This window comes from Mus caroli, unplaced genomic scaffold, assembly GCF_978045245.1.
Source record: "Mus caroli unplaced genomic scaffold, Mus_caroli_1 scaffold_12, whole genome shotgun sequence".
Classification (NCBI taxonomy): domain Eukaryota; kingdom Metazoa; phylum Chordata; class Mammalia; order Rodentia; family Muridae; genus Mus; species Mus caroli.
Window position 1 is genome coordinate 64927252 of NW_028227267.1, and position 15848 is coordinate 64943099.

General features: G+C 37.2%; 1 protein-coding gene across 5 annotated transcripts in view; it reads right to left on the reverse strand.

The window, feature by feature from the left end:
* Window positions 1-15848, reverse strand: part of Adam28 (ADAM metallopeptidase domain 28) — a 54487-nt gene that overhangs the window by 22005 nt on the left and 16634 nt on the right. For all 5 annotated transcript variants that reach the window (XR_015044674.1, XR_015044673.1, XM_085828734.1 and 2 more), the window contains exons 7-14: window positions 14213-14284; window positions 13128-13199; window positions 12396-12565; window positions 9911-9995; window positions 8230-8360; window positions 5667-5844; window positions 4093-4182; window positions 1856-2051 (exon numbers count right to left, since the gene is read on the reverse strand). Coding sequence is in view for 3 of the 5 variants with exons in the window: in XM_085828734.1 (XP_085684860.1) it covers window positions 1856-2051; window positions 4093-4182; window positions 5667-5844; window positions 8230-8360; window positions 9911-9995; window positions 12396-12565; window positions 13128-13199; window positions 14213-14284 (994 nt within the window). In the remaining 2 variants the exon portion in view is untranslated. The remainder of the gene's footprint in view (window positions 1-1855; window positions 2052-4092; window positions 4183-5666; window positions 5845-8229; window positions 8361-9910; window positions 9996-12395; window positions 12566-13127; window positions 13200-14212; window positions 14285-15848) is intronic.

Sequence of the window (15848 nt, forward strand, 5' to 3'; positions counted from 1 at the left end):
TGCAAACTGCCAATGGAGCTGTTGTTCCTTTGACCACAACAGTGACCAGCCCAACAGGATTTCCCCAATGGTGCAGTAATGGCACTTATATATTGGACATAACCAGCACTATGTAATTAAATTTAATAGCTAGTTCAATATAAGGGAATTCATACTTGATACTACCAATAATTTATAGATGGAAAGGTTATAGACACTAGAGGAGAAATTACTATTACAATTTATTCTAAACCAATACACCATCTAACTTTATTCTAAACACTTATTCTTATACCCATTAACAACTGTAGCTTGAATCTCCTTATCAAAGAAGCTTTATTTTATTTATTTATTTATTTATTTTTTTACAGCAGCAAAAGACAGAAGCTACTTAGAGATCCAAATATGGTCAAAATGCAGAGAATGCATGACTGTCCTGGCTGGTTTTGTGTGTCAATTTGACACAAGCTGGAGTTATCACAGAGAAAGGAGCCTCCCTTGAGGAAATGCCTCCATGAGGTCCAGCTGTAAGACATTTTCTCATTTAGTGATGGGGGTTTGAGGCCCAGTCCATTGTGGGTGGTGCCGTCCCTGGGTTGGTAGTCCTGGGTTCTATAAGAAAGCAAGCTGAGCAAGCCAGGGAAAGCAATCTAGTAAGTAGCACCCCTCAATGGACTCTGCACCAGCTCCTGCCTCCAAGTCTCTGTCCTGTGAAGTTACTGTCCTGACTTCATTTGGTGATGAGCAGCAATGTGGGAGTGTAAACTGAATAAATCCTTTCCTCTCCAACTTGCTTCTTGGTCATGATGTTTTGTGCAAGATTACAAACCATGACTAAGACAATGACTATGGTGTTCCTATCCTTAGCAGATCTACAACACAATCCCTACACTTCATGCTCCAAGAAGATTATGAAAAAGAGGGCAGAAAAATAAGAGCCAGAGGACCTAGATGTCTGCTGCAAGATAGTATCTTCTAGATATGTCCCCATGAAATCTCAACAGTGTCATTGCCTAAACAAGACCTGCATAATGACCACATCATTCAATACACAATGGAAATAGGAGACTACATAATACATCACCCCTAGATGAAAAAAATTACAGGAGCTAATGGCTGTGGATGGAGGAAGAATCATTTTCCATCACTTATGAGTACCTACTATGTTATGCAATATCAAGTGGTTAGCTCTAAACATGTCTATGTATGAGCAACACTAAATGGACTCAATAGGTTGTGTGTGTGTGCTTGGGGGGTTGTAGGAATAATAGGAGTTGAGAGTGAGAGAGTTGTTAGATAAAGGAAGAGGTGGAATTGATGTAAATACAGTGTATTCATGTATAAAACTTCTAATTAAATATGTTAAAGGTACTTACTTATAATTTTGAGAAGTGACATAGTTTCTAGGAGGAAGGGGATAGCTTGATTCTTTGGCCAAAGTCAAACCCTGTTACTGGGCTGATGTAAACATGGAGAAGAATTTGTCCCTGTGATACTCATCCTCATTAACCTGATGAGTTAAGTGTTGAGATCACCATGGAAACTCACTTCTGGGTATATGAAGGAGGATGTTTCCAGAAATATTTGAGTAAGGAGGGAAAGCCCACCTTGAGTCTGGGTGGCATCATCCCTGAGCTGTAGTCCCAGACTGCATAAAAACAAACAAACAAACAAACAAAACAAAGAAATAGCTTAACTGAGCCTGGGATTCATCTTCTTCTGCTTCCTGATTGGGGATACACTATAACCAACTGCCTCCTTGACTTCCTCTTCCTGAAAGACTTCCCCAGGAACTGGGAGCCAAAATTAACCCTCATTTTGTTAAATTTCTTTCTTTAGGCATTATATCACAGCAGTAAAAGATCCAGATCCTTACCTGGGCCCCACATGTCCATGCACTGCTGCTGCAGGGTGGGACATCTGCCCTTCAAGCAGTAACCATGCCCATTTTGGCAAGGGAAGCCATTGACTCTGAATCTGTCACCTGGGCAGTGGCTGGATTTACCATCACACACTTCAGGCAGATCACACTCATCCTTTGCTGCTCTGCACACAACCCCAGGTTTTTTAAGCTGCAAGGAAGCAGAAATAGAGAGCATGTGTCATCCTGTCCTTTGCCCGACACCTTAGATTAACACAAACAAACTGTTTAGTCTTCGGGGCCATAGCAAAATTTTAATGTGATTCATTTTTGCACTACATCCATATCATCACTTGTGCTGATGTTGGTCAATAGTCTGAGTCTTCAAATAACTAATTTTTGAATTTGCAATACAAACTCTGAAGACACATACAATGATATAAGAGACACATGGGCAATATCTCAGATGGCACGCAGGGAGTTGTATCTCTCCCTTTGTTGAATGCTGCTTTGCTGTGATTTACAAGATTTAAGCTTGTAACTTCAGGACTCTCCAGTGAAGTGAAAGAGAGACAAATCTGCAAACAGCAGATCCGCATACCTCAAGACTTTCCCAGGCATCGAGTTTCTTCAGTTCTTTTCATCGAAGTGTAGGGCATTTCTTGTCACCACTTGTTATGGAATGTTGTGTTGTGAAAAAAGAAATTGCTAAGTACTGTCTTGCTATATGAATTCTGTTGCAACAGTACCGTGAGTTTTGCCCTTATTTCCTTAGAAAAATCTTGATAAACCAAACTCTTCTTCCACTTCAGCAAATCAGAGGAAGGCCATCCTTGGCTAGAGTGTGAGACCACATGCACCAAACCACATCCACTGTTTTACTGGTTACAGGATCGGACCAAAACTGCAGCCAGAATTTACCAATCCTCCGAACATAAATCTCACAGCTCCAGCCTGCTTGGTTCTCTCAAAACAAACCACACAGAGTCCCTCCCATCCTCTCTTATCATTTAGACATGCTTTCTTTTGGTGCCTAAATCTAAATCTAAAATCAAATCATTACGTTTCCTGGTAAACAAAAATGCTTTCATGTAAAGTATTCTCTGATCCCTCCAGTATAGATTTCTGGGCTATGATTGAAGATGGGAGAAGCTCCCGTCAATTTAAAATACTTTTCTAACAGATCTATCAATATAGGCAGGTATCATATGATGTGGTCTATCTAGGGAGGCCCTGCAGTATGAGAAGCAGGGTAAAGAGAAACTCTCAATGGCTGGCTTTGAGCGAGCCATGTTTGCTCATGTTGCTTTGTCTAGTAAATAGTGACCACATTTTTATTTCTCAAAGATTATACTGTATGAATTTAAGGTGAGCAATATGGCATTTTGGTGTGTGTGTGTGTGTGTGTGTGTATCTATAGTGAAACATTTATTATGGTCAACAAATTAGCATCAATCTCATATAGTTTGTTACCTTTGTGCAGATGTGTGTAGATGTTTACAGCAAGAACATCTGAAATCCACTCTCAGCAAACTTCCACTACAGTACCCATTACTTTTACATGCATGTAGACACTATGTACCTGCTGTACACTAGACCTCCAGTTCCATTAATCCCATATAATTGCATGTTGCTCTCCCTTTGCCAACAGCCCCTTATTTTCAACCACTGATAACTGTGGCTTTACTCTGTATCTGCACAGTCAACTCTTTTGTTAAATGGAGTCTGATATCTTCTAGACAACCTTGAACCCTTTACCTAGCCAGAGATAATTTTGAACTTCTGATTCCGTTACCTCCACCTCCTGAATGCTGAGCTTAAAGCCATGTGCCACCATAGCTGGTTAATGGTAGACAAGCATTCTGCCAGCTGAATCACATGCCCAGCCCTAATGTCAACACGTTTTTAGAGTCTGTATCAACAAGAGAGCATGCAGCATTTGTCTCATGGACTCTCTTTTCGTTCACTTGGTATAATGTTCTCCTGGGTTATCCTGGCTGTCACTAATAGGAGACACTCTATGTTTCATAATTTCTGCCCTAAGACTCCATTTACTCAAAAGAAAATGAGATAATATAAGATATTTGCATTATTGGATATCTGGCTGAATTTGTAAAGTACCCAGTGAGTGATTGAGTCTTTATTTTCAAGGAAGAAAAACACTGCCCTGCCTGTTTGACTTAATATAATCACTGAAACATTAGTATAGAAAAATAATCATAATTATAAGAAATGAAACATCTGAATCTTACTTGGCATTTCTCACAGCATTCCCCAAGGGCACACTGGAAACCTGCTTTAATTTTACAGGTCCTTGCATCACAGCATTTATTAGTACATTCCTAGAAAATATCAGCCACAGATGAAAGCAGACATTATATTAGTACAATTCATTATATAGATTATTTGTCAATATACCTATTAATTTTTATCTATTCTCCTTCATGGTTTGCAACCTCATAGGCGGAAGAACAATATCAACCAACCTGACCCCCTTGAGCTCCCAGGGACTAAACCACCAACAAAAGAGTACACATGGAGCAACCCATGGCTCTAATCACATATGTAGCAGAGGATGGCCTTTTTGGACATCAATGAGAGGAGAGGCCCTTGGTCCTGTGAAGGCTTGATGACCTAGTATAGGGAAATGTGAGGCTAGGGAAGTGGGAGTGGGTATGTGGGTGGGGGAACACCCTCATAGGAACAGGGGTATAAATATTAATGGGTTCTTTTTTTCTCGATAAAATAAGAAGAAAAACAAAAGGAAAAGGATGGTTTTCAGAAAAATCCAGCTTAATTAACCCAACTAATAACGTTATGCTTCTCTCTCATCTTCAATTCAATTCCATCCTCAACATAGATATTGAATATTATTAAAGTAGTCTGTGACATGCATGTTTTGTCCATTAACTCAATTCTAGTACATATCCCAAAATAACCACTAATGTGGTCCAACACGTTTGTCAGGGACATCATATCCCCATGTCAAATAGTTGGACTCCCATGAAAGCAATATAATTTATTTTGGTTTTGGTGTTTTTGAGAGATCCAAACTCCAAAGCCTTTCTTGGAGATGCTCAAGAATCAGGACCTCAGGCAACTTCCATTGCCCTGGTCAACACTCCTACTGAAAGGAAAGACTTCAACAGTTGCAATATTTTTAGAGCTAAAACTACTCCCCTTAATTTAAATATAAACACCATCAGGGGAAGGTGTAACCCTTGAAGGAAGAATGAATAAATCTTTAATCTTATTCTGAAGCCACTGAAGAAATCATACATCACTCCTGATAAATGCAATAATGGGGTTAGGGCAGAACCCTACTTAGAATTTTGGCTGGCCCATGAAGAGGATGAAATCTGGACAGGGATTGTGATACCTACAACTTCTGAAACTTAATGGATGTGATATAGCAATCCATTCTGCAAGTGTGTGTGGAAGTCACTAAATAAGACCTGGGTCTATATCTTGATTCTTGCTCTAGTCAGTTCTATTAGTCTTGGAGAGCAAATGATTCACTCTGTCTAAATAGTGCCATATTGCTACACCTAAAGTGATGTTCAATGACATACAGTCACTTGAGCTACCTGAAGAATTTCAACTAGAATGCTAGAAATGAAGACACAAAGTCCATATTGGTAAGGGATGTTGCAAAGGATGGAAAGGGATCTAGTGAGGAGGATAAAGAAATATTAAGCTCTGCACACCCTATATAATTATCCTGAAAAATACCCATTTATCCAAAGCCCCAAGATGTTCAGTTTTATGGTGGGCCACATAATCTTATTGCCAAATGAACTAGATTATTTTAAAAGTCTAGCAGTACCTTGGGTGTGCCACAGTCACAGTCCTCGTTCATTTCCAACAACTGGTTCCCACAGACTGGGGTGGATATGATATCTGATGGCAATGGGCTATTTAAGAGGCAATGCGATAATTTTTCTTCAAGAAACTGTTCGTAATTGACACGACTGCAGGAGCTGAAGTCTGTAGGCATATGGAATCTGTGCAGATAGAGAAGGAGAAAAACCAGTGCAGTCATGCTTTCCATACAGGAAGTAATAGCTAATATCAGCTACAAGGATACTTACAAATTACCTCAAAGGTCAAATCCAACACACCAGGTGCTAAATGTGAAAACATCTACATTTCTAGACTCACCCTTCTGTGTGAACATAAACATCTCAGCTTAGTGGGAAAACAATTCTCAAAGTGTAACATGCACCTTGACCTGTCTATGTCATACTGTCATCCCTAGATTATTTTGGGATAACTGGATCATATTTACACATAGATCTAAGAACTCATATTCCCTTAAATAAGTATTAGTTGCCATTTTATTCATTTTGTTAATGAAGGTAAGGGTTAAACATACTTGGGAGAGATGACAACTGTGCAGCTGGAGGAAAGCCAGATCCTTTGTGTGGAAGGAGCATGAAAAAATAACCTAATAGCGTGTGCAGAACGGTAAGAATAGAAAAGAGGAAGTGTGTGTGTATATATGTGTGTGTGCACATGTGTGTATACAAAGGAAGAGAGAGAGAAAGAGAGAGAGAGAGAAAGAGAGAGAGAGAGAGACTGCCTGAAAAAATTTCAGTAAGACATAGATATAAATATCTTTTCCATTTTCTTTCCCGTGAGAAGTTTCTTCTTTTTCCCCTTTTATTGAAAATAGACTTTTCCCTCACATAATATATTCTGATTATGATTTCCCTCCCTTTATTTCTCCCAATTCTCCCCCTCCCATTCAGAAAAGAATTGTCTTCTAAGAGATAATTCCAAATATATAACAAAACAAAATATAATATTATAAAACAAAAACTATCACGTCAAATTTGGACAAGACAAACCAGTAGGAAGAAAAGAGACCAAGAAAAGGTACAAGAATCAGAGACCCACTTGTCTGAACACGAAGGAATTCCATAAAAACACTACACTGGAAACCATAATGTACACACAGTCAATGTGCAGGGCCCATGCAGGCCCTGTGTGTGCTGCCTTAGTCTCTGTGAGCTCCTGGGGTCTTGGCTCATGTCGACTCAGAGGCCCGGTTTTTTTGGTGTTCGCTATCCCCTCTGGCTCTAATGCCCTTTGCACCTCATCCTCCACTGATTTCTCTCAAAGGAGGAACAGGACCTCACTGAGGGCTAGTTGTTCCGAATTTCTCACTCTATGTCTGGCATTAAGTCTCTTTATATGTTCCCCTCTGGTGGTGCAAAAGGAAGTGTCTCTGATGCTGGCTGATCATGTTTGTCTCTCTGGTTCTGGGTCACCTCACTCAGGATGATTTTTTTTTCTAGTTCCATCCATTTGCACGCACACTTCATGATGTCCATTTTTTCTTTGTTTATTCTTTTTTTTTTTGGTTTGTTTGTTTTTTAACAGCTTCATTGTGTATTCATTCAATATTTTCTCTATTCATTCTTCTGATGAGGGACATCATTAGATTTTTTTCTTCGAAAACTCTTTCCTTATAATCACCCACTCTGATTTTATGGAAAATTTGACAAAAATCTAAGCATATTTTGGCACCATACACCATGTAGATGACACAAGAAAAAAATGACAAGCTGCCCTACCCCAAAGAGATAATGTATGTCTAGTATGACATATTTCTTTTTAATTACATATTGGCACTGGAGAGATGACTCAGCAGTTAAACTCATCCACTGGCTGCTCCTCCTGAGCATCCTGGTTTGACTGCAAACCCCCACATGACAGCTCCACAACTGTCTGTAACTCCAGTCTTAGGAGATATGAAGTCCTCTTCTGGGCACCATATGCAAGTGGTTCACAGACATACATGCAGGCGAAACAACTACCCACATGCAAATAATTAAAAATAACAGGTAGGTGCAGGTTAGCTGGTATGGTACAGGTTTGCCATGAAAGGAGTCAAATATTAAATTATTATGAACTAAATGAAATGAAGTAAAGTGAATGACTTTTTAAAACTTACATTAATGTTTGGTTGTCAATATCATTTAGCCTTATGCATCCTTTATCTGCTTAGGCCAGTATTCTTACAGAAGTGTCACCGAGGCTGTGGGAACGGTGTTTGAATCCAGAGCTGAGGGGCTCTATGAGCTGTGTGTTACTCCAGTGTGCCTTTGTCACAAAGGTCACACTTCTTCACAGTGGCTCTTGAAAACCTGGGTTATCTCCTGATTTCTGAATGTTTCCCCATAAAAACCTTTGTCCCTGTGACATTGTCCTTTGCTCATTATTGAGTGCTATATAGATTAAAGTTATAAACATATGAGCTGGTTGATTTTACTAATATTCTTCTAATTCTAAAACATGAAATCTTGAACAAGTTGATGACTGTGACCTTGAGGATAGCACCAACCACAGTACCGGGACACACAGCTTATCCCCAACACCCTCACCTTAGTGACTGCTCCATTACACAGACTTCAGATGGACACTTGCAACTGAAGTAGTCATGAATCATGCCAAGATTGTGACCCATTTCATGAGCCATTGTTCCTGCGACTCGAAGATGGTAGTTACTGTGGTCCTAGAGATAATAATGGGGAAAATGTCATGTACTTCTCATGCCCAGTTCAGCAGAAGAGCTCTCTCTCTCTCTCTCTCTCTCTCTCTCTCTCTCTCTCTCTCTCTCTCTCTCTCTCTCTCTCTCTCTCTCTCTCTCTCTCACATACACACACACACTCACTCAAATAGGAGGAAATACAAGTAAGGAAATAAATTTATCATTTAAACAGTAATGCCAAAATGTCAGTGTATGTGTTTCAACATGAGACAAAGTGGACTCCCAAATAATCAGTATTTCACGGATGAATTTTAGGGATGAAGGTTTGTGAGGATGAGGAGATAATAAAGGGAAGAGACAATGATTATACTTATTGAAACACCTAATGACAGAGCTTCAAAACCCAAAAAACAAAAACATGAAGTTGAAAGATAATAATGAGCAAACTGGCAACTATGCTTATATAGTTCAATGCCTACTTTCCTTTAAGACTCAACAGACCCAAACAGTGCTATAGATTACCTTGATACTATTGACAATTATAGAGCACTAAAAGAAGACAATGTCGTGTCAGTTTATATGGAGTTACTAACTAAAGACCAATATCAAAAAATCAAAGTTGTACAGAGTATATACTCCAATGAATAAAAGTAATAATAGAAAGTGTTATATAACACCCATAAATAATATATGAGTTAAAGGCCAAAAGAAAAATTATGAAGCATTTAAGGTTAAAAGATTCATCTGCTCAATGCATTGGTGCAGCTAAAATGGTGTATAGTGAGGCATCGATTGTGTTAAAGAAGAACAAATTTAATGTGGTATAAATAGAAGAGAATTATTAATACAGAAGCAAAAGTCAACCTTAGAGGAAGAAACATCGAAAGCATCAATGATCTTTATAAAGATAAAGGAAATTGATAAACACTAATGGAATCTGACCATGACAAGCAAAAACAGTATACACAATCAATATCATAAATAGATAGGCTTATGAGTTAGTGATATGGTAACAATTGCTCATTGACATATGTGGACATTCTTTTTTGAGAAAGATGAAACTCCCAAGGTTACTCAAGTAAAGATAATCTGAACGGTGCAAATAAATCAATGAATCAATAAAATATGATTTTAGAATGCTTTCCAAAGGAAAAGTACAGAGGCACACAGTTTTACTGGTCAATTTTGTTAAACATTTGGGAGAAATGGTAGCAATTCTATTCTAATGGTGTAGAAGATCAGAGCGGGGAATATATTCCAACTCTCTGAATGTGGCAAACTTTCCTATAACATCAAAACCTTTAAAAATTATGTTACACACAAATAAAGCTACAGGCAGATACTGCCCTTGAGTCTAGAATGCAGAGATCCTAAAGTTGCATTATCAATGTAAATAGACAATAGTTTATGAATACATTGGTTTTATACCAGAATACAAAGTTAGGTCAATATTTGCTATTTAGTTATTGTATTTACTCAGAAACAGACAGTAGGTAGCACTAGAGACCTTCCCTATAGATAGGGTGGAAGAATTTGGGAGATGCATAGAACCAGCGTTTGATCTTCAAACAGACCTGAACAATGCCAACAGAATGGTAAGGTGAACACATTGAAGACATGAAGGCTAGACCCACTGTTGATCCAGAAAAGTCTGTTGATCTATAAGGAAGAGAGTAACAGAAAGAAAAGTGAGAAAACTAACTTTTTAAAAATTAACAATTCCTTTAGAACTCTAAACAAGGACTAGAGAAATTTAAGTTTCCAATGATCACTTAAGAATTCACTCCAGTTTTGAAATAGTGAAAACATGCAATGTTTACCATGTGTTCATGGTATTTTAGTTTTCATTTTAAATTTACCCCTTATCCTTTGTCAAGAAAGGAAACTTTTTGGCCTTTCATCCTAACAAATGCTCCCCTGCAAATAATTGTTTAGTTATAAGCTAAATGTTATGTTTTTTCAAATTTGTATCTTTCTTATACTTTATTTTAAGCACTTATTCTTATGTTCTTTTTATAATGTTTTGTTGGAGTAATATTTTAAACATATTTAAGTTATTAATTATTTTGTACCAAATAGGGCCAATTTCATTTATTTGCTAATGGATTTTAGTGACTTTAATTTTGCTTTTGGAGTTTATTTTTAATTAGCAATGGAGACAGTGTCTTTCTTAGCCAGTGTTCTGTTGCTATCTGCCCAAGGCTTTGAGCCTTGTTGTTCACTTATAGAAATTTTAAGCACCTGTCAAAATTTTAATTCCACTAGTTGATTCAACTTATTTTTTTTTCTACTAAACAACACCAATGGGGTAAAATATTTATTCTGCCATGAAAAATGAGAAAATTAAGAGAATTTCCCCCTCAGTTTCCATTCCCTGTATATTTTGTTATTTTATTTAATATGATTTTGCATACTTTTTATTTGGAAATTATACTTCTGTATTTTGACATATTTAAAGAATTATTGTGTTGTTAACTTATTTTAAATTCATATTATAGATGATTTAATACTTGATTCTATGTTTGTATCATATCAGTTCTCAACATTGATAACATTTATAAAAATAACACCTTCCCCTATTCTGTAATTATCTATTTTGGTTTCTTTTCTTCACGAATAGAGTATACTTGGCCATTCATATCCTTATCTGGTTATCCCTGCACATAGGCATCTTGTTAATTTGTCTAGTAAATGGTAAGACTTACAGTTTAAAATTGGAACAGTTAATCTTCCATCCAGAGAATTAGTGTCTTTCTTTTTCTTGTTTGAGCTTATCTCTTCAAGAAATCTCTTCTCAGTATTCCATTAACCTTTCCCTACACACTTAAATCTTGTCTATAATTTTCCTCTGTTATGCCATTGCTCTGTAGTATATGAATATACAGCAATTTGACTGACTTAGGAGAGTTCAAATCATTTAGGTTTCTAGCTACTAGGATCATAGCTCAGGAACTTGCTAGGTTCCTTTATAAAGAACAAACTCCACACCAAACTGTGTCTCACTCTAGAAATCACTTTTCTAAGTGAAGGAGTTGTGTCTGCTATTCTCTACAAGGTCTTTCAATGAGTCCTCCTTGTAGTGCTCACAGCCTGGTGAGCACCTTTAGCTGGGCCCTATAGTATGGAATTTTAGTTATGTTCCTGAAATCACTGTGGTTAAGAGCATATGACCATTGTGGTTAAGAGTATACATCCATTGTGGTGCTGTGTAACCTTGAGGGTTAGGTCACAATGATCCAGGTTTCTCCTGAGCTTCATGGAATGGTGGTGTGGGAGAACGCAAAAACTTTTGAAAGATCCTAATATGTTGAAATGGCCATATTTAAGGAAGTCTATGCTAGTCACATGAAAGATGGTATATACAGAAATACAGCCTGGTCTCTCTCTCTTTCTCTCTCTCTCTCTCTCTCTCTCTCTCTCTCTCTCTCTCTCTCTCTCTCTGTAATTAGGTTTATATTAACACATAAGTTTTGATCTGATTTGTTATGATCAATACAAATTATAAATTAATTCTACAGGACATAGGACACCCCTTCCCTCACACTGTTCCCTGAGGAAGCATATTCTCTAGCTATTTCAAGTCTCCAGAGGCAGCTTCCTCCTGTCTGACGCCCACTGTAACTATAAACCTGTGCTGGGGGCACATTCTTGATTTCATACACCAAAGTACAAGGCTGTTTTATTCATTATATTTATTTTAGCTCTTCTTATTAAATGGTCTTAAAGCCAAATAGTCTTAAATGTGGGGGGTTGATATAATACTCAATCTTACTTTGATTCTGTAAGTTTCCCCTAACTCAAGGCTAAAGTCAACCAGAGTCCCAATTCCTTTTTTCATGATCTACATTTGCCCTTCTTTTGTGTAGACTCAATAAAACAGAATTCTGATAAATGCTCGCCTTATCTATATTTAAGGAAAAAAAAAAAAGCAAAGACATATTCAACAAAGACCCATCTGAGTATTTTTAAAAACTAACAAATAATCTCTGTGTAGCTTTTTACATCTTACCTGTGCCCTCATATATCACTCTCATTGTGTCAAGAGGAAATTATACATACGAGATTAGCTGGGCAATATCATGATGCTTTCGTTTTAGTAGATCATTTCCCCTCCACTTAGAGAAGTTTTCCAGGGTGGTGTTGGCATCTGGTGTTATCTTTATTTTATCTGCATCGGTCCAGATTTCCACTCCAACTAAGGCCACGTGGGCATCAAGCTTATTGTAAAGCTGTCCAAAGAGAGTACATTGCAAAGCAATGAAGTATAATAGTGAGCTCAGTTTTTAACCTTCCCAATGTACTTTGTTTTTCAAAAACCATCGTATATCTTATTTCCTTTATCACCTTGAGCATTATTGGACTTCTCCAGATAAAATGCTCCTGAACAATTACATTTAAGTAACTTCTTGAGCGTTATTTTCAAGGTGGAATGAGAAAAATGTGGGTTAAGAGATATTCCACAGCTCCAGAGATGATAGACTTATTTTGTTTCTTGTTTACTTTAACTCCCTGAAATGATTTTCTACTTGGATTTGGTTATCAGAATTTTTTTAAGTGGATTTAGGGAAACAAAATTCTTCCAAATAAAACTTGACTTATCTTTTGATCCTAAGAGCACATGGTATTAATAGCTAATGAAATAGCATGATTCAGAGTCAATCCTTACAGTCCCTGGCACTCATAGCCCCACAAGACTCGTTTTCCTTCCTAGACTCATGTTCATCCATAACGACGCTCAGGAACCCCCCTTCACAACATGTTTAAAGTTACATTTTCTAAATTATATCATACCATGTTGATGTAATTGGCCATCTCAAGCACTATCTTTCGTATTTCAGCAAGATTTTTATTGTATTTCTTAAACTAAAAGACAATGAAAAGACATAAATTAGAGCTGATAGAAATTAATATAATTGGAAGATTTAAAAAGGCAGTTTAACTTAATTTACTGTGATTATAATTGTCAGTTATTAATAATTTACAATTAAAAGCAAATTGAGTCATTTTTCAATGTAAATTAAGGAGCTTGGAGAATAATATTATGTTTTCTCCCTTGATATAGCAGGTCAGCATACAGATCTTAGAAATTTAGCTATGCATGGTGGCACACCTGTAATCTCAGAAGTAGAAGGCCAAGTCAAGGGGACCACGATTAAGGACAGTCTCAGGGATGTAGCAAGACTGTCTCAAGCAAGACCTCAATAAAATAAAGCAAGGGATTACTCTAAGTATGTCTTCATTTAATTTCCATGGTTTCTTAAATATGTAGAAATAGTAAAAAGCATGGTTCACCATGTTTTAAATCTATGCACAGTAATTGAGGCCAACACAACAAGGCCAGAAATTTGAGCTCTGAGATAATTATTTTCTCAATCATTTTGTGATCCAAACATTTTCCTTGTTGTCATTCAACACACAGAGAACCTGTTTAGAAATTCACAATTAGAAAATGTGTACCTGGAAAAGAAATTAAATGATATCTATCACCAAGGGTTGCCTTTCTCCAAAGAGCCCATTCACTGGGCATTTTTTTAATATATTTGACTGCTACCCCCAGAGTATAAATTACATTACAAATGCACAAATTTACCAATAACAACATGACCAAGGAGTTTAAGTAAAAACTAAATTTTGATCTCTAAAGATAGTAAGAAAAGAGATTTTTAGGGCCAAAAATAAGGTTTATGTATATTTGTCAGTTATTTTTGAGAAGAAACATCTGTAAGTTTTATTATAAATATCAATTTCATAGACAGAATAATATCTCCATACGGTTTATATTCTTGATCTTTCTAAATGGGTCTAGGCATTTCTACTTCACCTAATAAATTATGAACAAGATAATTTTGTGAGATGTACTTATCTGATGTAATTACCTCACCATTATCCAGGACCACATAATATTCTATGTATTTCTTAGGTTCTTGAACCATCACATCATTCAACTTCTGAAATAGAAGGAAGACCATGACTAAGGCAATATCTTTTGCTGTTGGTCTTTTATTTAGCATGTATGGTCTTAGAAGAGTTTGGATTGTATCTGAGAATCAAGACAGACAATATTACTATTTTCACTTTACCACAACATCCCAGCATGTGTACAGACAAGGCTCAGAATGTTAGAAAATGAAGAGAAATGGTTGTCTTTTATGATTCCTTCATCAGAAACAAATTATATATGATAGACTCGAATACATTACCTAGTGAGAAGTATATACCTCCCATTTTCTTAAGTACCTAAACTATTTTTTAAATTAGGTATTTATTTCATTTACATTTCTAATGCTATCCCAAAAGTCCCCCATATGCTCCCCCACCCACTCCCCCACCACCCCTCCCACTTCTTGGCCCTGGAGTTCCCCTGTACTGAAGCATATAAAGTTTGCATGAGCAATGGGCCTCTCTTTCCACTGATGGCCGACTAGGCCATCTTCACAGTACTCTAGAGATTGGAATAGATAAATAGACTTGGTTCATCAGTCCAGCAGTTCACAAGAGACAAACAAGTAGATGCAAGTATCAAGTGTAATTAGTATTGTGAGTAGATTCAATGAGTGACTGAAGGTGTGCGATTAGATAATAATTTCAAAATAGACAATTAGAAAAGGCGTTTTTAAAGACTTGGTCTATACAGCATAGTCATAAAAACAGGAAGCAAGCCAAGAAGTGAAATTGATTGGAATGTAATCCAGAAAAGATAAAACAAACAAACAAACAGACAAAACCTAAAACACCAAGATCTGCAGTTAGTTGCCAGTGAGATCTTTAAAAAATAGGGAAAGTTGTTGTTGTTTTCAGAATAAATGGAATGTAAATTTTGTAGGTGAGGGGGCAACCAATGTAAGGGATGCTGGGCAGAATCAAACAGACATTTGTAACTCAGGCAGTGGCCTGGATCTTACATCACATGTGGTGGTTTGAAAGACATCCAAGGGTTTTAACATGATGAATTTTATAATGAAACATCACTCAACATAGTACAAGGAGAGTAGACTCTGCTAAGGTGGGAACAGACATAGAAAGGACCAATGCAAGTTGTTGTCATGATGATCCTGGGAGACTGCCTGAGAGCTCAGTGAAGAAGTGAAATATGTGAAGAGATGGACACTGTGTGAGGGAAGAGATGAGAAACCAACATTAATTCCAATGCATGGGCCACAAGTTGTAATCAAGAGTGGCAGTTTTTAACTGGGGTGGGAAACATGGGGAAGAAGCATACTGTGTTTGGTGTGTAAACAAGTAGTTCTATTATACCATATTAATATTGTAATATCAAGTATTTAAATGGCCACAAGACTGAAAATATGTTTGCAACAATAGCCAGTACCTAGCTCTCACTCCCCCCACCCTTTATTTTTACAACCAAGGACTCATATATCCCAGGCTGCCTTTGCATTCATTAGATTGCGTTGCTTCCATGTTCTAAGTGCTGGGATTTACAGGCAAATCCCATTCATTGTACCTGGTTTACACAGTGCTCGGCATGGACCCTAGCAAAAATTCTACTAACTG